This window comes from Pseudophryne corroboree, chromosome 6 (assembly GCF_028390025.1).
Source record: "Pseudophryne corroboree isolate aPseCor3 chromosome 6, aPseCor3.hap2, whole genome shotgun sequence".
NCBI lineage: Eukaryota > Metazoa > Chordata > Amphibia > Anura > Myobatrachidae > Pseudophryne > Pseudophryne corroboree.
This window is the reverse complement of record NC_086449.1, coordinates 147755137-147780317: the sequence shown is the minus strand read 5'-3', so window position 1 is coordinate 147780317 and position 25181 is coordinate 147755137. Positions and strand designations below refer to the sequence as shown.

At 45.7% G+C, this 25181-nt stretch overlaps 1 protein-coding gene across 6 annotated transcripts in view; it reads right to left on the bottom strand.

Moving 5' to 3' along the window:
- Positions 1 to 25181, bottom strand: part of FAM178B (family with sequence similarity 178 member B) — a 1338131-nt gene that overhangs the window by 31204 nt on the left and 1281746 nt on the right. For 5 of the 6 annotated variants that reach the window (XM_063931991.1, XM_063931990.1, XM_063931988.1 and 2 more), the window contains one exon: positions 24733 to 24885. The exons of the other annotated variant lie outside the window; for it this stretch is intronic. In XM_063931991.1, the coding sequence (XP_063788061.1) occupies positions 24733 to 24885 (153 nt within the window). The remainder of the gene's footprint in view (positions 1 to 24732; positions 24886 to 25181) is intronic. 6 annotated transcript variants of the gene reach the window in all.

Here is a 25181-nt window from a genome sequence, read left to right as displayed (position 1 = left end):
AGGGGAAACGATTGATGGTGATGAGCATCCAAACGTTTGAGGAGGCATCAAATCAGCCAAGACCCCATTTCACTGACACTTGGAGGAAGCCCAGGGTTTGTTATCATTGTAGAAGAGAAGGGCATTATGCCAGTAACTGTAATAACCCACATAAAGTTAGACCCCCTAGACATGAAAATGAGCATGAATATGACACACCAAATTACAAGCAGGGATCATATAGGAAGAATTTTGGGCCACACCTATAATATATAGTCAGGAAAGGTGATTATTAGGAATGGAGGCAAGCCTGAGGTAACGGTTAATAAATTGGGAGGTCATTCACTGAAGACACAGGAATGACCAGGTTAAACGTTGTAAATGTATTTGTGAAAAATGTTTTTTCTTTCTCTCTCTATCCCCATCTCTGACGATTATTGGTAAGAATTCAAACATTGCATATTCGCTTGGTCCTTGCAGAAGTCTACCAAACCCCAGCATGACCTCCGCCACAATGTATTTCTGGCCAGATACAGACAGTGGAGTAATGCAGGTGCTGGTGGGGAGGGACTGCTCAAGGAGACCATTAGACACATAGATATGACAGCCTAATAAGTCTGACAATGTTTTTCTAATACTAACAATGTTTTCTTACAATGTTTAAAAATGCTTTGTTTCTCTTTTCTTATTGATGGTTATTGTCGAGTTATGTGATGTATATATGCACATGAATTGTTCTCTATCTCTTTTGTTTTTTTTTAATTTTCTCTCTCTCCTCACTCATGTTTCCATGATTTAAAGATGGTATGTCACCCCTAAGTGTTAACCAATGGTAATGCCAGATTTTTGCTCCTTACAGAAAGATCGTCGGTTAGGAAGGAATATTGCATCACCAGAATGATCGTTTTTGAAGACTGAGAGACAACACCTTTGAGAGGACAGCAGAACAAGAAGAACAACAAGACGAGAGAACTTATTATCGTAACGAGTTCTCTCCCCCTCAAACTGATTTTCTTATACCCCATTTACAAATTTCTTCTTTTCTCCTCCTGTAAGATGGACTTGCCCCAAGAGACTGTGATATGGATTTTTCCCGTTAACCATGATGTTGACCAGAGCAGTCTGTTTCGGTGAGAGTACCAGTGAGGTCGAGAAAGGATCCAGAAAGGTCCTGATGACTGAGACGGAGGTGTAAATTTCCAATAGCAACCCAATCACCAAGCAAAGGCGAGTACCGGGCACGATCTAACAACCATGTTATTTGTAAACAACTGTGAAGGAATGTTAGTTCAAAAAGAAAGTTGTATCTGTAGGCTCTGTAACAAAGTAATGCCAATCCAGTTTTAATATCCATATGGACCGGCATCCATTGAGTGACTATCACTCTCTAGTGGGTAACGTGTTGAACCAAACAGATTGTTGGGTATGCTCTCAAGTACCTCAGGGTCACAGTAAATCAGGGCTAGTACCATTTCCTTTAACGTTAGGGGAGGTACTTGAGCTAAGTGGTGGGAGACCGGTGGACCGGAGGTTTAACATCTCCAGCCCTCCTAGTTTGAAGCTCCACCAATACCATGTGGATAGGTCCCTCATATGTTTTAACATCTCCAATCCCAGAAAACCGGGAAATTGGGAAGTGTCATGGAGCAACCTTACCATGACCTTTTCACACAGAGCAGATAGAATGCCTACAGATACAGAACTCGTACGCCACATAGCCAGTAGAGGAAAATCATTCCGGTATCGATATACCTTAGGAAATAGGATTACTAAAGTTGGAGAGGTATCACCAGGATACTGTGCACATATCGTACAAACTGATACGTGTATTAAGCAGATGGAAGAATTAGGGTCAGGAGATTTCACCTGGAAGGTTTGTAACATGGTCATGTCCTTCTCCGTCCCTTATGTTCTCCCCGATGATGCATATTTCATATGCGGGAGAAAGGCGTACAAGTGGCTTGCCCCAAACTCTGAAGGATTGTGTTATATTGGAAAAGTATTGCCTGAAGTGATGACTGTAACACATGACAAAATGAAGGACATACACCGTGGTGCCCAAGCTCCTTATACTCACACTCATTACGAGCACCGAGTTAAAAGACAACTGTCAGAAAGGTTAGAGCATCCGGCCTCTGATCTTATCCATGAATCCACCGGGATTCAGGTTCTAGTCGCGTTAGATTTCACTCGTACCGCTCGAGGAGTGATGAATTATAAATACATTTCCGCACTCGCCAATTTGTTAGATAATATCACTGAAATGTATGATGACACGTTTAGATACACTGGAAGAGAACTTCAAGCTTATAAAACAGAACTAGTTCAGCATAGAATGGTTCTTAATTATCTTACAGCAGTAACAGGCGGATATTGTGTTACCTTGGCAACACAGTACGGCATAAAGTGTTGCACGTATATCACAAATAGTACCGAGGATCCGGTAGAGGTCATAGACCAAAAGATGGACGATATTCTCCAACTAAAGTGGGAATTTCGTCGAAAACACAATCTCACCCTTGCTGCTGTAGGTAATGAGCTGACTGGTTGGGTGTCATGGTTGAACCCGCGAAATTGGTTCTCCGGTTTAGGAGACTGGGCTCAAGGAGTCATAATGGATGTTGGAAAGTTTCTCCTATGTATTTTGGGTGTCGTTATATCTATTGGATTGATATTTAGATGCGGGCAGGCTTTGATGAGGTGCAAACAAAGTACAAAAGTGATGAGCTTGAGGAGTGAGGAAACTGTAATTAACCTGGATTTGATTTATGACCCAATGCTAGAAACCATGACGTAATGATGTAATGAGTATACGGTCCGTCTTTCACCCATTTCTATGTTTTCCTCCGAGGTACAAAGACCCACGTAGACGAAGGATTTGATGAGCCAAGGGGCCGACAACGGAAAGATGGAAAGAAGAAGAGCAGACGACCTGATATACAAGATTTTGATGGACAATGCCATGGGTACCCCAGTTTCCCTAGGAACTTTAAAATCACGCAAGCCCAACATTTTTTGTAAATCCATGGACGTTGTTTGCTTTACTCACGATTTATGAGCAAAAGCACAAAGAAGAAGACTCCAATCAACCGACACCAATCAAGACCCCAATCGACGAACGTACATTAACCTGACATAGAATATCATTGCATTTTTCGTAAGTGTTCTTTATCTTCATCTCTGCAACCCTCAGGTAATAACACACATAGTCGATAGGGAATACAGGCACAGATAGCAGCAACCACATACCCCCCCAATTCATGTATCATCAACTAAAATGTGCATCCCCATTGTGTTACAACCACAGCCGAAATGAGCTCGGTAGAGTTTGACAGCCCATCCACAGACCTGTACCACAGGATAAGAAGGAATTCAAATGTATACTTCGCAATACCTCGAAGCTTGATTTACCACACGTACGGCACGATGATACATGACCCCCCAAACATGGATTCATACACACATGCTTCTGCTATCTCACTAGGTCATACCCTCTTCACACCTTCTCCTCTCTCCTCCCCTACCCAACCATGGAAATCAATTAACCCCTGACTTACATTTTTCTCCTTAAATGTTTTGTGGCAGTTATTATTGACTGCCAAAGGGTGGACTGTCAAAGTCAGAAAAATGTCTTAGTGCACACTGCCATATTTGCACCGCACACTGGTCCGTGCTGCGCATGCGTACGCTCTCCCGTGGAAGCGCATACCCGCAATAGCGTGCACTCGCACGCGCAGTATGCGCATTTACGGTAGAGTTTATGTGATCGTAGCGTGCGACTCATTCGTTACAAAAGTTCACAATTAATGTAGTTTATAGATCATGTTCCCCTCAATAGTTTCTGTAAGTTTGGTTTAGATAGAATGTCCCTGAGCGGAGGAATCCCTCTTTGTATTGCACGAAGGGTCTAACAGGAGTCATACAGCAGTGTTTGGTACCCATCGGAAGAGTATTTAATTAGCAATATTCCGGTGTTGGTTTGGAGCGTATTAATCGCTCGTGCGAATAGTTATGGACATAAGAAGTTTATGTCCATTTCTATGATTTACACATACTCAGGTATGCGGCGGGAAACCCAGTTCCCCACCCACCTGAGCTGTTGGAAATCAGCACAGCCCACCTGTATGAATCAACCTATGACCTTTGGTTACAGTACAGGGCCGAATTCCTGTGTCCAATAAACTGTAGGATTGTAGGGACTAGGAGATTGCATTGTGTGTGGGGCATAAATAGGCAGACCGACCACATCCAGCTCTCACTCTCTCATCAACGGTTATCTGCTGATAATCGGGAGCTGGATATCGAGGCGCAGGCGATCATACCCTTTGTGCGTAAGTTCTCTCCATAATCATTGTCTTTCTGCGAGCCAATATCTCTCTCTCTCTCTATCTCTCTCTCTCCTCTTTTCTCTTAAATACTTCATAGTAGTATTGTATTGTATTGCATTTAGGTCAGTGTAGTATTGTCTTTTTGTATTCATTGTTTAGTTCTGTGGTTAGGAAGTCTCTGTTATATTGTAGTGTATCATATGTACTGTTATCCCCTTTTACAAGTATATTAGACATAATACAGTTAATAGGCTTTGGAAACCTAAACCAGTATCAGTGTATTTACTATAGTGTTAAGTGTTCACTTGAGCGTCGGTGACGCTCAAACAGCTTTGTAGGTAGTCAGGTTACACAAGGTTGCATTTACACCCTGTACTCACATTAAGGTATTCTGTGTGTTTCATCGGTATAAGGTTTAACATAAAGGTATAGTGTTGTGAGCGTCTGCACCGCTGGTGACCTCCTCGTGGTCTCTAGCGTATGCTACGTTACAGCGAATCTTTCCCCTAGACATAACCAATAACGTGTCCTGTGATCACTGGGCCGTGAGCGAACGTGACGCTTGAGCGTCTCGCCTACGGCTGAGCGATCGTTACGCAAATAGCGTATCATTACGGTACTTCTTGAGCAAACAGCGTACAGTGTTCTTAGCTTCATAAAGGGTTGTTTATACGACAAGGAATTTAGCATTGTCAGTGTCTGCTGAGGAAGTCTGCTTCCCAGTTGTCCACGCCCGGAAGGAAGACTGCTGACAGAGCGCTCACGTGCTGTTCCGCCCAGCGGAGAACTCTTGTGGCCTCCGCCATTGCCGCTCTGCTCTTTGTTCCGCCCTGGCGGTTTACGTACGCCACCACTGTTATGTTGTCCGACTGAATCAGGACAGGTAGACCTTGAAGAAGGTTTATCGCTTGCAGAAGGCCGTTGTAAATGGCTCTTAACTCCAGAACATTTATGTGGAGACAAGATTCCTGGCTTGACCATTTTCCCTGGAAACTTCTTCCTTGTGTGACTGCTCCCCAGCCTCGGAGACTTGCATCTGTGGTCAGCAGGACCCAATCCTGGATTCCGAACCTGCGTCCCTCTAGAAGGTGAGAACTTTGCAGTCACCACAGGAGAGAAATCCTGGTCCTGGAAGATAGACTTGTGTAGGTGATACCCGGACCATTTGTTCAGCAGGTCTCACTGAAACAACCTGGCATGAAACCTGCCAAACGGAATAGCTTTGTAAGCCGCAACCATCTTCCCTAGCACTCGAGTGCATTGATGAATCGACACTCTTGCCGGTTTTAGAATCTCCTTGACCATGGTCTGGATCTCCAGAGCTTTTTCCGCCAGAAGAAACACTCTGTAGTTCCGTGTCTAGGATCATGTCCAAGAAGGGCAGCCGAGTTGTCGGGATCAACTGAGACTTTGCAAATTTAGAATCCAACCATGATGTTGCAGAACCATCAGGGAAAGTTCCACATTTCTTAGCAACTGCTCTTTTGATATCGCCTTTATCAGGAGATCGTCCAAGTACGGGATAATTGTGACAACCTGCTTGCGTAGGAGTACCATCATTTCCGCCATCACTTTGGTGAAGACCCTCGGGGCCGTGGAAAGCCCAAACGGCAACATCTGAAATTGGTAATGACAATCATGCACCGCAAATCTCAGGAAGGCCTGATGAGGAGGAAATATTGGGACGTATAAGTAGGCATCTTTTATGTCGACTGACGCCATAAAATCCCCCCCTTCTAGGCTGGAGATCACAGATCGAAGAGATTCCATCTTGAACTTGAACGTTTTCAAGTACAGATTGAGGGATTTTAGGTTCAGGATCGGTCTGACCGAGCCGTCCGGCTTTGGCACGACAAATCACTAACTAGTCACCCCTGGCCGGGGTACCCTGGAGGAGTGGGGACCCCTTAAATCAAGGGGTCCACCCCCTCCAGCCACCCAAGGGCCAGGGGTGAAGCCCGAGGCTGTCCCCCCCATCCATGGGCTGCGGATGGGAGGCTGATAGCCATGTGTAAAAATAAGAATATTGTTTTTTGTAACAGTACTACAAGTCCCAGCAAGCCTCCCCCGCAAGCTGGTACTTGGAGAACCACAAGTACCAGCATGCGGTGGAAAAACGGGCCCGCTGGTACCTGTAGTACTACTACTACAAAAATACCCAATAAAAACAGAACTCACACACCTTGAAAGTAAAACTTTATTACATACATGCACACCTACATTCACACATACTTACCTATGTTCACACGAGGGTCGGTCCACTTCTCCAAGAAGAATCCATGGGGTACCTGAAAATAAAATTATACTCACAAAAATCCAGTGTAGATCGGTCCTCTTCTGAGCTTGTAATCCACGTACTCTGCAAAAAAACAAACCGAAAAACCCGAACCACGCACTGAAAGGGGTCCCATGTTTACACATGGGACCCCTTTCCCCGACTGCCGAGACCCCCCGTGACTCCTGTCGCAGAGGGTCCCTTCAGCCAATCGGGGAGCGCCACGTCGTGGCACTCTCCTGATTGCCTGTGCGCTCCTGAGCTGTCAGTCAGGCTGCGCACGGCAGAGATACAATGTAGCGCATAGGCGCTACATTGTATCCAATGGTGGGAACTTTGCGGTCAGCGGTTGACCGCAAGTAACCTCACCGCTGACCGCAGCCCTTGGATGGGGGGGACAGCCTCGGGCTTCACCCCTTGGCCTTGGATGGCTGGAGGGGGGGGGGACCCCTTGATTTAAGGGGTCCCCACTCCTCCAGGGTACCCAGGCCAGGGGTGACTAGTTAGTGATTTAATGCCAGGGCCGCAGGGACCAATATAAAAGTGTCCCACGGCTGTGGCATTATCTCTCTGACTAGTGGAGCCCGGTGCTGGTTCAAAAAATACGGGGGACCCCTATGTTTTTTGTCCACCGTATTTTTTGCACCAGGACCGGACGCAGAGTCCGGTGCTGGTTGTTTAAATATGGGGGAACCCCAGTCATTTTATCCCCCATATTTTTACAACCAGGACCGGCTCAAAGAGCCCGAGGCTGGTTTTGCTTAGGAGGGGGGACCCCATGCATTTTTTATTTTTAACAGTTTCCCACCCCTTCCCACTGATAAACATGCACGGATCTCATGGATCCGTGCATGACTATCAGAACACGGTAAAAAAAAGCAGGTCTGTTTTAAAACTGCTTTTTTTTACGAATTGTATTTTTTCACGGCAGTGTTTGTGAAATACAATTTTTAGTAAATTACCGAGTTGTATACCTAAACAGCCGCGTTTGACCGATGGTGTATTCATTCGTATTTTTTTTCTTTGACTACCAAAAAAATACGAATGGCCTCATCACTGCCGAGATTTTAGTTTAGTAAATTCCCGAGATGACACTTTGATCAAAAAACACCAAATCGGTCAAAATCGGGAGCTTAGTAAATATACCCCTATGTCTAAGACCCAAGGATCTAGGCCCGATTGAAACCAGACCTGACTGAAGATTCGGAGACGGGCCCCCACCGGCACGGACTCCCGTAGGGGAGCCCCAGCGTCATGCGGTGGACTTAGCAGAGGCGGGGGACGACTTTTGGTCCTGGGCGCCCGACACAGCAGGCAACCTTTTTCCCCTTCCTCTACCTTTTGAAGCGAGGAAGGGCGAACCCCTTCCTTTTTTGTATTTATTAGGCCGAAAGGACTGCATCTGATAATGGGGTGCCTTTTTCTGTTGTGCGGGAACATGAGGAAGAAAAGATGACTTACCCGCAGTAGCGGTAGACACCAGGTCAGCGAGGCCGTCACCAAACAAGACACTACCTTTATAAGGGAGAGCTTCCATAGCTTTCTTGGAGTCGGCATCAGCATTCCATTGATGAAACCACAGCGCTCTCCTGGCCGAGACTGCCATGGCATTGGCCCTTGATCCCAAGAGGCCAATATCCCTCGCCGCATCCTTTAGGTAAGCTGCAGTGTCCCTGATATAACCAAGAGTCAAAAGAATGTTACCCTTATCAAGGGTATCCATGTCAGATGCCAAATTATCAGCCACTTAGCAATAGCACTACTCACCCATGCCGACACCACGGCAGGCCTGAGGACTGCACCCGTAGTAACATAAATGGCCTTTAATGTCGTTTCCTACTTGCGATCCGCAGGATCCTTGAGGGCAGCCGTGTCCGGAGACGGAAGCGCCACCTTTTTGGACAGTCGGGACAGAGCCTTGTCCACATTGGGAGATGACTCCCACTTCTCTCTGTCGTCAGAGGGGAAAGGATATGCCATAAAAATTCTCTTGGGAATCTGCCACCTTTTGTCAGGCGACTCCCAAGCTTTTTCACAAAGAGCGTTTAGTTCATGAGAGGGGGGAAACTTCACCTCAGGCTTTTTCCCTTTAAATAAACAAACCCTTGTATCTGGAACAGCAGGTTCCTCAGAGATATGTAAGACATCTTTAATAGCCACAATCATGTACTGAATACTCTTTACCAATTTTGGATGTAAAGTGGTTTCACTAAAGTCGACACTGGAATCAGAGTCCGTGTCGGTATCCGTATCTGCCATCTGGGTAAAGGAACATTTCTATGGCCATGAGGGGGCCTGTACCTGAGACAAGGCGTCCTCCATGGATTTTCTCCACGTTTGTGTCTGAGAATCAGATTTATCCAGCCTCTTAGACAATAACGCCACATTTGCATTCAATGTACTCAACCTATTCACCAAATCAGCAGTCGGCTGTGCCGACAGAGCCACTCCCAAATCCTTCTCTGCGCCCCCAGTAACTTCCTCCGGGGAGGAGCACTCAGCCTCAGACATGTCGACACACGGTACCGACACACACACACACTCACACTGGCAAAAGGGGACAGAGCCACAGGGAAGCCTGTAGAGATAACACAGAGGGAGTATGCCAGCTCACACCCCAGCGCCCATATACTACAAAAAAATAATATATAACATCTGCGCTGTATTATATAGCACCAATTTACTGTGCCCCCCCCCCCCCCCCCGTTTTGCTCCCAGTACTTGTAAGGAGAGTGGAGGTCCGGGCCAGCGTCTCTGCATGCACCGTGAAGAGAGAAAATGGCGCTGGTAAGCTGTGCGGCTAAGCCTCACCCCTTCCTGGCATGCTGTAGTCCCGCTCAAATTTAAAATTTTATACTGGCGGGGGTCTCATACATAGTGCCAGTTAAAACACCTCAGTAACTGCACCCTGTGAGTGCCGTTGGTGTGCGGGAGAATGGAACGCAGCGCGACCGCTGCGCTGTACCTCCGTTACCGAAGTCTTCTGCCGTCACTGAAGTCTGCATACTTCTTCTGCATACTCACCCGGCTTCTCTCTTCTGGCTTCTGTGAGGGGGTTGACGGCACGGCTCCGGGAACAAGCAGCTAGGCGCACCAAGTGATCGAACCCTCTGGAGCTAATGGTGTCCAGTAGCCTAAGAAGCAGACCCTTAACTCAGCAGAAGTAGGTCTGACTTCTCTCCCCTCAGTCCCACGAAGCAGAGAGCCTGTAGCCAGCAGGACTCTCTGAAAATAAAAAAACCTAACATAAAGTCTTTTCCAGAGAAACTCAGTAGAGCTCCCCTAGTGTGTGTCCAGTTTCTCCTGGGCACAGAATCTAACTGAGGTCTGGAGGAGAGGCATAGAGGGAGGAGCCAGTCCACACCCAGTAAAAGTCTTATAGTGTGCCCATGTCTCCTGCGGATCCCGTCTATACCCCATGGTCCTTTTGGAGTCCTCAGCATCCTCTTCTCCTAGTCTGTAGAGGATGCTGGGGACTCCAAAAGGACCATGGGGTATAGACGGGATCCGCATGAGACATGGGCACACTATAAGACTTTGAATGGGTGTGAACTGGCTCCTCCCTCTATGCCCCTCCTCCAGACCTCAGTTATAGGAACTGTGCCCAGGCAGACGGACATTTTGAGGAAAAGGATTTTTGTTAACCAAGGGTGAGATACACACCAGCTCACACCACAACACACCGTACAACATGGCTTTTAAGCAATACCAGTTAACAGCATGAACTAAAAACAGCAACAAGCTGAACATAACCGATACACAACCTCTGTGTAACAGAAACAATAACTATCAATATCACTGCAAAAACAGTCCACACAGGGACGGGCGCCCAGCATCCTCTACGGACTAGGAGAAAAGGATTTACCGGTAGGTATTAAAATCCTATTTTCTCTTACGTCCTAGAGGATGCTGGGGACTCCAAAAGGACCATGGGGTCTATACCAAAGCTCCAGACCGGGCGGGAGAGTGCGGACGACTCTGCAGCACCGATTGAGCAAACATGAGGTCCTCATCAGCCAGGGTATCAAACTTGTAGAACTTAGAAAAAGTGTTTGAACCCAACCACGTAGCTGCTCGGCAAAGTTGAAGCGCCGAGACCCCTCGGGCAGCCGCCCAAGATGAGCCCACCTTCCTGGTAGAATGGGCTTTTACTGACTTCAGCAACGGCAATTCAGCCGAAGAATGAGCATGCCTAATCGTATTACAGATCCAGCGGGCAATAGTCTGCTTGGAAGCTGGAGCCCCAATTTTGTTGGGAGCATATAGGACAAACAGAGCCTCTGATTTCCTGATTTGAGCCGTTCTGGCGACAAATTTTCAAAGCTCTGACTACATCGAGTGATTTTGAAACAGCCAAGGCATCCGTAGCCACAGGCACCACAATAGGTTGGTTTATGTGAAACGAAGAAACCACCTTCGGCAGAAATTGTTGACGAGTTCTCAATTCCGCTCTATCCACATGGAAAATCAAATAGGGGCTCTTGTGAGACAAAGCCGCCAATTCCGACACCCGTCTTGCGGACGCCAAGTCCAAAAGCATGACCACTTTCCAAGTGAGAAATTTCAACTCAACCTTTCGCAAAGGTTCAAACCAGTGAGACATAAGAAATTGCAACACCACGTCAAGATCCCACGGTTCCACGGGTGGCACAAACGGAGGATGGATGTGCAGTACTCCCTTCACGAAAGTCTGAACCTCTGGAAGGGCGGCCAATTATTTTTGAAAGAAAATAGATAAAGCTGAAATCTGCACTTTAATGGAACCTAATTTCAGGCCTGCATCCACACCTGCCTGCAAAGAATGGAGGAAACGACCCAGCTGAAACTCCTCCGTAGGAGCCTTCTTGGCTTCACACCAAGACACATACTTTCTCCAAATACGGTGATAATGCTTCGCCGTGACCTCCTTTCTAGCCTTAAGGAGAGTGGGGATTACTTCCCCGGGAATCCCCTTTCAAGCTAGGATTTGGCGTTCAACCTCCACGCCCTCAAACGCAACCGCGGTAAGTCCTGGAAGACGCACGGCCCCTGCAGTAATGGATCCTCTCTGAGAGGAAGAGGCCAGGGATCTTCTATGAGCAATTCCTGAAGATCCGGATACCAGGCCCTCCGTGCCCAATCTGGAACAATGAGTACCGCCTGAACCCTTGTTCTTCTTATGATCCTTATCACTTTTGGAATGAGTGGAAGTGGAGGGAACACATATACCGACTGAAACACCCACGGAGTTACCAGGGTGTCCACTGCACTGGCTTGAGGGTCCCTCGACCTGGAACAATATCTCTGAAGCTTCTTGTTGAGGCGAGACGCCATCATGTCTATTTGAGGAATTTCCCAACGACTTGTCACAAAAACTTCTTGATGAAGTCCCCACTCTCCTGGATGGAGATCGTGTCTGCTGAGGAAATCTGCTTCCTAGTTGTCCACGCCCGGAAGGAAGGCCGCTGACAGAGCACTTACATGTTTTTCCGCCCAGCGGAGAACTTTTGTGGCCTCCGCCATCGCCGCTCTGCTCTTTGTTCCGCCCTGGCGGTTTATGTACGCCACCGCTATTACATTATCCAACTGAATCAGTACAGGTAGACCTCGAAGAAAATGTTCCGCTTGCAGAAGGCCGTTGTAGATGGCTCTTAATTCCAGAACGTTTATGTGCAGACAAGCTTCCTGGCTTGACCATTTTCCCTGGAAAGTTTTTCCCTGTGTGACTGCTCCTCAGCCTCGGAGACTTGCATTCGTGGTCACCAGGACCCGATCCTGGATCCCGAACCTGCGTCCCTCTAGGAGGTGAGAACTTTGAAGCCAGGAGAGATATTCTGGTCCTGGAAGATAGACTTATTTTCCGGTGCATGTGCAGGTGAGACCTGGACCACTTGTCCAACAGGTCCCACTGAAATACCCAGGCATGAAACCTGCCAAACGGAATGGCTTCGTAAGCTGCAACCATCTTCCCCAGCACCCGAGTGCATTGATGAATCGACACTCTTGCCGGTTTCAGAATCTCCTAGACCATGATCTGGATTTCCAGAGCTTTTTCAGCTGGGAGAAACACTCTCTGCCGTTTTGTGTCCAGGATCATGCCCAAGTAAGACAGCCGAGTTGTCGGAATCAACTGTGACTTTGGGAAATTTAGAATCCAACCATGATGTTGCAGAACTGTCAGGGAGAGTGCCACGTTTCTTAGCAACTGCTCCTTTGATCTTGCCTTTATCAGGAGATCGTCCAAGTATGGGATAATTGTGACACCCTGCTTGCGTAGGAGTACCATCATTTCGGCCATTACTTTGGTGAAGACCCTCGGGGCCATGGAAAGACCAAATGGAAACGTCTGAAATTGACCATCCTGAACCGCAAACCTCAGGAAAGCTTGATGTGGAGGATATATTGGGACATGTAAGTAGGCATCTTTTATGTCGACTGACGCCATAAAATCCCCCCCTTCTAGACTGGAGATCACTGCTCGAAGAGATTCCATCTTGAACTTGAAAGTTTTCAAATACAGATTGAGGGATTTTAGGTTCAGGATCGGTCTGACCGAGCCATCCGGCTTTGGTACGACAAATAGGCTCGAATAAAACCCTTCTCCCCATTGAGACGGGGGTACCGTGACAATGACACGCTGTTGACACAGCTTTTGTATCGCAGCACGCACTATTTCCCTTTCTGGGATAGAAACTGGCAAGGATGATTTGAAAAATCGGTGGGGGGGCACTTCTTGAAACTCCAGTTTGTACCCTTGGGACTCTATGTCTACCACCCAAGGATCCAGGCCCGAGTGAAACCAGACCTGACTGAAGAGTCGGAGACGCGCCCCCACCGGTACGGACTCCCGTAGAGTAGCCCCAGCGTCAAGCGGTGGACTTGGCAGAAGCCGGGGAGGACTTCTGCTCCTGGGAGCCTGGCACAGCAGGCGACCTTTTTCCCCTTCCTCTACCCTTAGAGGCAAGGAAGGACGTCCCTCTTCCTTTTTTGTATTTATTAGGCCGAAAAGGACTGCATCTGATAATGTGGCGTCTTTTTCTGTTGTGCAGGAACATAAGGAAGAAAGGATGACTTACCCGCTGTAGCTGTAGACACCAGGTCAGCGAGGCCGTCACCAAACAAGACACTACCTTTATATGGGAGAGCTTCCATAGCTTTCTTAGAGTCGGCATCAGAATTCCATTGATGAATCCACAGTGCTCTCCTGGCATTGGCCCTCGATCCCAAGAGGCCAATATCCCTTGCCGCATCCTTTAGGTAAGCTGCGTCCCTGATATAACCGAGAGTCAAAAGAATGCTATCCCTATCCAGGGTATCCATGTCAGATGCCAAATTATCTGCCCACTTACCAATAGCACTACTCACCCATGCAGACGCCACGGCAGGTCGGAGCAGCACACCCGTAGTGACATAAATGGATTTTAAGGTCGTTTCCTGCTTACGATCCGCAGGGTCCTTAAGGGCAGCAGTGTCAGGAGACGGAAGCGCCACCTTCTTGGACAGTCGTGATAGAGCCTTGTCCACATTGGGAGATGACTCCCACTTTTCCCTGTCGTCAGAGGGGAAAGGATATGCCATTAGAATTCTCTTGGGAATCTGCCACCTTTTATCAGGAGATTCCCAAGCTTTTTCACAAAGAGTGTTCAGCTCATGAGAGGGGGGAAATGTCACCTCAGGCTTTTTTCCCTTATACAAACAAACCCTTGTATCAGGAACAGTAGATACTTCTGAAATATGTAGAACGTCTTTAATTGCCACAATCATGTACTGAATACTCTTAACCAGTTTCGGATTTAAACTGGCCTCACTATACTCGACACTGGAATCAGAGTCCGTGTCGGTATCAGTATCCGTCATCTGGGTAAATGAACGCTTTTGTGACCCTGAGGGGGTCTGGACCTGAGACAAGGCGTCCTCCATGGATTTTCTCCACGTTTGTGTCTGAGAATCAGATTTATCTAGCCTTTTAGTCAATAACGCCACATTTGCATTCAATGTACTCAACATATCCACCCAATCAGCAGTCGGCGGTGCCGACAGAGTCACTCCCAGCGCCTTATCCACCCCCATAGCAACCTCCTCCGGGGAAGAGCACTTAGCCTCAGACATGTCAACACACCAACACACTGGCAACAGGGGACAGACCCACGGAAAGCCTGTTAGAGACACATAGAGGGAGTTTACCAGCTCACACCCCAGCGCCTATCCCGGTACTGAGAGCAAATACACACTGCCTCAGACCTCTTTGCGCTGTTATCTTCAATGGGTAATCGCACCAAATTACTGTGCCCCCCCCCCCCCCCCCGCCGTTTCGCTCCCTGTTACTTGTGCAGGAGAGTGGAGGTCCCGTCCAGCGTCTCTACATCCTGTGTAAGAGAAAATGACGCTGGTAAGCTGTGAGGGCTAAACCACGCCCCCTCACCGGCGCGCTGTTGTCCCGCTCAAATGTAAAATATTTATACTGGCAGGGCTATATCAAGTGCCTAGGCACTTCTGACATATATATTTTGGCCAGATTTATTGTCTAACTCCAGTAATCATGCTGCCCAGGGCGCCCCCCCTGCGCCCTGCACCCTGCAAGTGCCGCCAGAAGTGTGTGTGTGGGAGCATGGCACGCAGCGTGACCGCTGCGCGTTACCTCATTACTGAAGTCTTCTGCCATCACTGAAGTCTTCTGTTCTTCGTTATACTCACTCGGCTTCTTTCTTCTGGCTCTGTGAGGGGGTTGACGGCGCGGCTCCGGGAACAAGCAGCTAGGCGCACCAAGTGATTGAACCCTCTTGAGCTAATGTCCTAAGAAGCAGAGCCTTTGAACTCAGAAGAAGTAGGTCTGCTTCTCTCCCCTCACTCCCACGAAGCAGGGAGCCTGTAGCCAGCAGGTCTCCCTGAAAATAAAAAACCTAACATAAAGTCTTTTCAGAGAAACTCAGGAGAGCTCCCCTAGTGTGTGTCCAGTCTCTCTGGGCACAGAATCTAACTGAGGTCTGGAGGAGGGGCATAGAGGGAGGAGCCAGTTCAAACCCATTCAAAGTCTTATAGTGTGCCCATGTCTCCTGCGGATCCCGTCTATACCCCATGGTCCTTTTGGAGTCCCCAGCATCCTCTAGGACGTAAGAGAAATAAAAAAAAACCATGTCGACCTAGTACATGTTGACCTAATGACCATGTCGACCTATTGTCCCTGTCGACATAACGCACGTCGACCTTTCATGGTTGACCTAATGACTTTCGACCTTAGTTGTGTATACCCAACAGGTCATCTGCTCTTTTAGGTGACGCCCACTCGTCAGAGCCCCATCCTCAGCCCGTTGTGACAGTCACTGCCGTGGAGATGAAAGTACACGTTTCTGAGTACTGGCCTCTCTTAAGGACCTATTTATTAGCACTGTCCACATCAAGGCAACAATATGATTTTTGTATCACAGCGATACACAATCATTTATGATAAAAAAACAAACAAACATGTTATTTGAAGTGAAAAAAGCCTAAAGGTGCATACACACTTGCCAATAAAATGAATGACGTCGCTCATTTTCACCCTTCCTGAGTAACATTGTTCACTTTCTCGTCAAGTGTGTGTGCCGGCGTCGACGACCGATGCGCGGCACCGCGGGTCGTTAACAACCCTCGGTGTCGGCGGTGCATGCAAGCTCAATCTGACGACACTGAGTGATATGAGCAGTCATATCGCTCAGTGTGTACGTCTGGCCGCCGGCCACCCGGCCCGGGAAGGGAAACACTAGACGACGTCGCTCATAGAGTGACGTCATCTAGTGTGTATGCAGCTTTAGATCACATTTCCTGGCCATTTGTTTTTGACAAAATGGGCTTTTCTGGCAAAATTTTTGATGGTGTCTTGGCGCTTTATCACTCCCCAACAGCGAGGGTCTCAGTTAATAACGCTAATTCCACTATCTTTGGGATTGCTAACGGTACTAGGCAGGGTTGCCCCCTCGCACCCCTAATATCTGCACTTATTATGGAGCCTCTAGCAGCAAGGATCCGTTGTAATAGGGTTATTCGTGAAGTTACTACAGGTCACTCAAAAAGCGAAATCACATTTTATGCCGATGATGTTTTAATCTCTCTCCTGAGCCAGCCCAATCTCTTCAATCACTCCTATCTGAAATACGTATATACTCTCAACACTTGGAATACAAAATGAATGTCACCAAAACAGAAGTTCTTGATTTCTATATCTGCTCAATCAACTTCTCGGTGATTGAGCAGATAATGCTGTCATTTTGCATACTATGCATCTTGGGCGATCCCAGCAATGCCTGTGGGGTCGGACATGATTGAATGTGCAGCACATTCAATCTGGAGGATCCGATCCGATGCTCATGGGAACGCGCGTCAGATCGGATCGGAAACAACTTCAAAATGCCAGATTTCATCCGATATATCGGGCCGAATGCCCGAAATCGGGCATTATCGTCCTAGTGTATGGGGCCCTTTGGCTACAGTATCTTCCCTGTTATGGCTCCCCAGGATTCATCGCCCACTGACAGTTATTTCCCACCCTGTAGTTTCCGATTCGGTGGCTGTCTGGGATCTTGTTAATAGAAGCTTTAAACTTACCCCAGGTCCGTCTCCATTGATACCATTATTTCATATCCCCGGCCTTACGTAAATCCTCCTTTACCACCTGGCTAACAGGAAATATTTATTACTTTAATTTTATTACCACCGATGCTAATTTCCCCCAATATCTTAAATTCAAGAGAGAACGGTAATCTCATTCAAAGACTTCTTTCGCTTTCTGAAAATTAGTCACTTTCATTCCAAAATTAGCTCGACCCTGATTAGCAGACGTTTAACCTCTTTTGAGTCTATCTGTTGGAAATGCTCCGCTACCAGAGGTCTAATCTCCACTATTTATGACTTATTGGGTGAGGAAGTAGGCCCTAACCAGGATTCTCATGAAGTGGCATGGGAATCGGATCTGGGATACACTATAGATAGTTTAGATTGGACAGAAATCTGGGACAATGCCGCTTCCAGTTCAATATGTGTCAAGACTCAAAACTAAGGAAAATATTTATAAATGACTGTATTGGTGGTATTATGTACCCTCTCTACTAAATACCACGTTCCCCGACACTTCGGATAGGTGTTGGAGAGGATGTGGGGATGGAGGTACTTTTCTGCACATATGGTGGGCCTGCCCAAAACTTGACAGTATATGGCAGGAGGTTCTCGATCTCCTCTCGCACCTATTTGAAACTAATATCCCCCTTGATCCTAAATATTTCCTCCTCCCCTTGAATCTCCCCATCCTGTCCCAGCATCAAAATTATACTGCTTCGGCACATTGAATCTGCTGATAGCAGCTGACTGCAAAAAACCCACACCATCGCCTGTGCAGGCAATCCTATTTGGTAAATTTATAAAAAGATGGAATATATGACTGACTGGTATAATACGTCACGCCTCAAAGTCTTTCGACAAAATATAGTCCCCTTGGTTGACTTCCCAGAACACTTTCTCCCCATTCAGCACTTAACCCTCTGACTTAAATTTGTTTATGGGCTTTGTAAGTAGAGGGCAACCCCCCCCTCCCTTAAATACTTTCCCCCTTTCTTCTTCTTCCACTTATTATTAATGTATTATTCCTAGGATTTCTTATGCATCTGCACAGCTGAGCCTCAGAGTTCCTAGCTACAGTTATTATTACCTGTGTCTCAAGTTCAGTTTTGCCTCCAGCTGCACTTCACCGATTATAAGACTCTCTAGTGTTCTCAAGTTATCAGATCTGCTGGAATCTATTCCTGAATTCTACTGACATGTTTACTTGTCTGCATCTAGTGCTGCTGTGCCTTGATAGTGCTTTCACCTATGAGCTTGACCTAATCAATTACCAGTGTGTTCCTGCCTGCTGTTTTCAAGTCCCGCAGAGTACTGTTCATATCTGTTATTAATATCTGTTATGCTCTTTTAAATGAACATTATCATCTCAGTTCTGTGCTGCTAGCACAGTGTTCTCCTGATATCTCCAGCTTACCTCTGCAAGGAGTACATATTATACAGTGTTCATTTCCTCAGTATAAACATTATACACACAAATGCAGTTGTTCTGAGACTCTACTGAGCTCTACCGCTCCTAGTCTGATTACCAGCATTATTAGTCCTAGCCCAGCTCTAACCTGCTCTGTAGTACCACTGAACTCAGTAATACGAGTTCCAATCTCGTTAGGCAAGCCTGGCATCCAGGATAGCCGGTCCCAGCCCAGCATCTAGCACTACTAGTCCCAGTCTTGTTTCAGCATCAAGCATTACTGGTCCCAGCCTGGTTTCAGTGTCATCTTTGCCGTTTCCAGTCCGGTCATCTCGTCACTAGTTCCAGTCCGGTCATCACGTCATCGGTTCTAGTCTGGCCTCCAGGCCGGATTAAGCCTTGGGGTGGCCCGGGGCATTTAAGAAAGGGGTCCCAGGGATTGGGGATGTATTTTATGCATACCTCCCAACATGACCCATTCCAGGAGGGACAAAATGCTCTGCTCCTGGACTTCCCTCTTAATTTATGATTGGTATCACCAATCTTGAATTATTTAATTTATAAGAAAGGTATTTCAACACAGGTGAGGATAAGCTGGGATCCCTTTGTCACTTACAGCTCTCTCCCCCTTTATATCTCTTTGCCTGCACTGCATACTGTCATTCTTGTATTCTGGCTGACTAGTTCTGCTGCTGCACAAGAGGGAGAGCTAGTGATGTCAATGTGCTCTGGCAAGGGGGGCCACCTGACAGAGGGGGGCCTGGGATACAGTATTCACTGCGTTCCCCCACCTTAATTTGACTATGCTGACCTCCAGTATTATAGAATTCCAGCCTGGTTACCTACTTGCTTCACTACCCCAGTGTCTTCTCCAGCGAGCAGCATCATAAGAGTACTTAGCAATTCTCATTACAGCTTCATCTATAAAGCCTAGTGGTCCCAGTTCATATGCTCACAGACAAATGCAGATTCTGACGGATCCTGAGAGCATGAATCCTGACAGGTCCATTCTAGTGCAGGAGTAGCGTAATTACTAGGTGAGTGTAATATTTATCCAATTTTTTTAATCAATACCGTGTTAAAAAAACAACATTAGTCTAAGATGGGTTGCTGTTAACAAAAACGCTACAAATCCCATTGTGATATTTGTTAAACTTCCCAATGGGTAACCGCTTTGATTATAGGGAGCTGCAATAATGCACCCTATCACTGAGGCGTTATGCACTCTCATAAGCTGACCCTTAATGAGTAAATGATGCAGTATGAGAGAGGTGGTAAGTAGGTCCTGGGAGCCTGTAACCTCTATGAACAGGATGGATGGAGTGGTGCACAATGCACAGTATGAATCTCTCAGTAGACTTGCTTGCAGCCTGTAGGACTGGAAGGTCCTGCTGCTCACCATCCGGTCTAACCACTATGCAGATGGACTGAGCAGCTGAAATTATTTCAGTTTCAACTCCCCAGAGATCTGCTACTTACATATTATCCATCCCGCCTATACCTCTGTCCTGCTGGTACCCTTCCCCCATCATTCGCCTTTCTGCAGCACGGAGACAACTGACTTTCAGTGTTTCTACTGATGCCTAACCTTACTACTATCTATCATACACTTTAACGTCATTTATATTCACAAATCTTGTTACATTAGCCTTACTATTTATGTTATTCCTCTACACGCATATCTTAGATTTGTGGATTTGGCGCTCAGGCACTAAATGAAATGGAACATTGTTGCTCCTAAAAAGCGGTTTTAAGTCACTGGCTCAATCCATTCCCTATTCTAATGCAATCTAGGGATTTTGAATGCATATTTATTTACTTTCCTAAACTCTGGTTGCTACTATGTAAAAAAATATATGACTTTTTATAAATGTAAGGAATTGGTGAGCTGACAATTTATTTCACAGTGAATTATATGCTGAAATAATTAGACCACTGTTGTCCCTAGAAAGGATTATGATAATAACCTGCCGGAATCATTCCTTACTCTAGTGCTGTTTATAGAGCTTTGAAGGTTTAGCTTTCACACTACACTTTGGTTGCTACTAGTCTAAACCGCTTGCTATAAGTTCCAGATGTGAATATCATATGTTTTAGTCTAAGGCCTTTTTCTTTTTTTCTTTTTCTTTTCTTTTCTTAATGATATTGTATTTTTTATTATTGGTGAAATATTGTTATCCATTAAAGTATCAATTTATGGTTTTAAATTTGGATTATCTATAACATTTTTACTGGATTGATATTACATGTGGGGTTTTCATGCAATGTGCATCATTTTGTCCTCGTGCTTTTGTTATGAAGAGGACTGCAGATTCCTCTGCACAAACAGATGGGATTCCCATACCTCCAATTATTTTAAAAAAAATGATATATACACTTCTAATGTATTTACAGCAACAGTATACTATTAATTTTAGTGCTACTGGCTTAGTTTAATTATATTATTTTAGTTGTTGCTTATACTGAATATAATTAAAATGTTTTAGTTTTTTTCTCTCTCTCAAGTTACTCTAAACCAGATGTTAAAATCAGTTTATCTGGGATACAATTGCAGAGCTGAACATGGTCTGAAAATAAAATTTGTTTACTAGCCCAGTGGTTCCCAAACTTTTTGGAATCAGGGCCCTAGAGTATCAGAATTTTTATCTCAGCACCCCTGAGTCAAAAGTTTCTTATTGAGGAATTAAGAAAAAAATATTACATTAGTCAGGCATGTCCAAACTGCGGCCCTCCAGCTGTTGTGAAACTACATATCCCAGCATGCCCTGACACAGTTTTGCTGTCAGAGAATGCTAAAGCTGTGTCAGGGCATGCTGGGATGTATAGTTTCTCAACAGCTGCAGGGCCGCAGTTTGGACATGCCTGCATTAAGTAAATTGTGTTTATCTGTCATCCTAGGTTCAGCTGTGTGTTGAGGGACAGAATTTGCTTCTGTTTGTCCACATATTTCATAATTGGCAGCCACCAGCATTGGTTTTGTTTATTGCATTGGCCATACATAATTTGAATTGGTCCTGGACCACCCTGAGGTACCCCTGCAAGTTTACTGAGTCACCCAGGGTGTCACGGCACACCGTTTGGGAACCACTGTACTAGATCATCATCTAGAGTTGGATATATGTCAGTTGTTGTGACATTATTATCATCTGTTATTTATACAGCACCACTAGGTGCCACAGCGCTATACATAGTACATGTACCGTATAGTACAAACATAAGATATAAAATATAAAAGTCTACAGATCAAAACAATGCAGAGCTTAAGAAGATACAAGCTGTATAAACATTACCAGGGGTATAGAAAGCCACGCCGGGCCCCGGTAAAGGGGGGTGGGGGTGGCTTTAAGGGGGCATGACGACGCTTGTTACAAAAAGAAACCATTTAAATAATAAAAGCCCCGCCCGCTCCAGAGGGGGGTGCAATTTTAACACAGGTGGGGGGCGGAGGGGTAACCAACCTGGACCCTCGCCGGGCCTCTCCTGGAGCCCGTGTACTTTGGAAAGGCGCCCTCCCCCCCCCCCCTCGGCGCTACTGAACATTACTGCATATATATTCATCATTCTCGACAAAGGAGGCACCACCTGTACCTGAAGACTCAGTGCTGCTGTTTGACAATACAGTTGTCAATATATTATTCTCTCTTATGCATTTGATACTTTGTTACAGTATAGATTGTGCAAATAAGGAAATATAGCTTTCACATGTACTACTAGCACTGTCCAGCCTTATCTCTACGAAATTTTAGGACATGTACATTAGCTTGGGGTATCAGTATATGTATGCTGTATGTACGCATGATTCATAAATAATGCTATATTTTGCAATAGATACATCCTGAGCTATGTGTAACTGAAAATATATACATTTACATATTTTCTTCACAACACAATTTTTATGTGTACGTTTGTGGCTCAAAATATGTCCAACGGTTAATTAGTCTGTTATCGTGTAAAGAGAAATATATTTGCTGGAATTAGCCCTGCGCTTATTTATTTCAAAATCTAGATAATGTGTCTGGTGTCTTTCTTAAGAACACGGTTCAAAAACTCCTTCTACTCAATGCATTATTAATTAGTGACTACAACCGCTGTTTAAGATGACTGGATATTCCCTGAAGCGTGTGAAAATATGATATAAAAAAAAAAAAAGAAAAGGAAAAAGACCAGTATGGGTGAACTCCTATGAGGCCAAAACTTATGTGTGTAAAGGAGGCGAACTAAGATTATCAATAGTAAGGTATTGAGTACGTGCCCATGAGGAGTTGCTCCGCGTTACATAATCAGACCATTTCAGCCATCTATTAAAGGCAAGAGAGCCGGGAGGGGAAAACAGGTTTCCAGTCTATGATGTTCGATGTACATGTTGACATGTTTGGCTTCCCACCCCCTTACTTTTATTTTATTTTACTTTAATTAATCAATGTCCTCGCAGAAGTTATGTCTATTTTTATTGTTGTTCTTTTCTTGCCCATTCATTATGATTGTTATCCATAAAATTCAATAAAAACTATTGGAAAAAAAAAAAAAGATGACTGGATATTTCTTCCCATACGATTGCCACATGAAGCTAATGTACATACACTGCTCAAAAAAATAAATGGAACACTAAAATAACACATCCTAGATCTGAATGAATGAAATATTAAATACTTTGTTCTTTACATAGTTCAATGTGCTGACAACAAAATCACACAAAAATTGTCAATGGAAATCAAATTTATTAACCCATGGAGGTCTGGATTTGGAGTCACCATCAATATTAAAGTGGAAAAACACACTACAGGCTGATCCAACTTTGAAGTAATGTCCTTAAAACAAGTCAAAATGAGGCTCAGTAGTGTGTGTGGCCTCCACATGCCTGTATGACCTCCCTACAACGCCTGGGCATGCTCCTGATGAGGTGGCGGATGGTCCCCTGAGGGATCTCCTCCCAGACCTGGACTAAAGCATCCGCCAACTCCTGGACAGTCTGTGGTGCAACGTGGCGTTGGTGGATGGAGCAAGACATGATGTCCCAGATGTGCTCAATTGGATTCAGGTCTGGGGAACGGGCGGGCCAGTCCATAGCATCAATGCCTTCATCTTGCAGGAACTGCTGACACACTCCAGCCACATGAGGTCTAGCATTGTCTTGCATTAGGAGGAACCCAGGGCCAACCGCACCAGCATATGGTCTCACAAGGGGTCTGAGGATCTCATCTCGGTACCTAATGGCAGTCAGGCTACCTCTGGCGAGCACATGGAGGGCTGTGCGGCCCCCCAAAGAAATGCCACCCCACACCATTACTGACCCACTGCCAAACCGGTCATGCTGGAGGATGTTGCAGGCAGAATGTTCTCCTTGGCGTCTCCAGACTCTGTCACGTCTGTCACATGTGCTCAGTGAGAACCTGTTTCATCTGTGAAGAGCACAGGGCGCCAGTGGCGAATTTGCCAATCTTGGTGTTCTCTGGAGAATGCCAAACGTCCTGCACGGTGTTGGGCTGTGGACGTCGGGCCCTCATACCACCCTCATGGAGTCTGTTTCTGATCATTTGAGTAGACACATGCACATTTGTGGCTTGCTGGAAGTCATTTTGCAGGGCTCTGGCAGTGTTCCTCCTGTTCCTCCTTGCACAAAGGCGGAGGTAGCGGTCCTGCTGCTGGGTTGTTGCCCTCCTACGGCCTCCTCCACATCTCCTGATGTACTGGCCTGTCTCCTGGTAGCGCCTCCATGCTCTGGACACTACGCTGACAGACACAGCAAACCTTCTTGCCACAGCTCGCATTGATGTGCCATCCTGGATGAGCTGCACTTCCTGAGCCACTTGTGTGGGTTGTAGGGAGGTCATACAGACACGTGGAGGCCACACACACTACTGAGCCTCATTTTGACTTGTTTTAAGGACATTACATCAAAGTTGGATCAGCCTGTAGTGTGTTTTTCCACTTTAATATTGAGGGTGACTCCAAATCCAGACCTCCATGGGTTAATAAATTTGATTTCCATTGATAATTTTTGTGTGATTTTGTTGTCAGCACATTCAACTATGTAAATAACAAGGTATTTAATAAGAATATTTCATTCATTCAGATCTAGGATATGTTATTTTAGTGTTCCCTTTATTTTTTTGAGCAGTGTATTATGAGCTGTATTAAAGATGTGGGTTTGCTTGAATGATGATAAGTGTTACCTGAGGTGAGTACTTGGGTAGCATCTCCATCCATCTCACATGAAGACATGTTGCCAGATTCTTCAGTGTACTGCGGTACATGTAACCTGGGTGCTCTCGGATACTGCTAGAGATATATCTCTGCAGGCTGACACACACATTATACAGATTACCCTGTAAAAGCAGCAACATGTGGGAAATTCAGTTACAACAAAACACAACACAGTTGTCTAATCTAGACTAGAACTAGAAGCGTTATTATTATATGTCAGTTATTCTCAGTGGTAATTCTGTCTCCCAGATTGGATCACATTTTTTTTTTTTTATATATTCTTTATTTTGGTTTTTCAGAATAAACAGAAATATAACAAATAATACTTTATCATAAAAGCACATGGGTCAGTAGACCAATAAAGCATAGAACATCTAGAAACCACACAAAAGACAAGACAAAGGATAGTGGGAGGGAG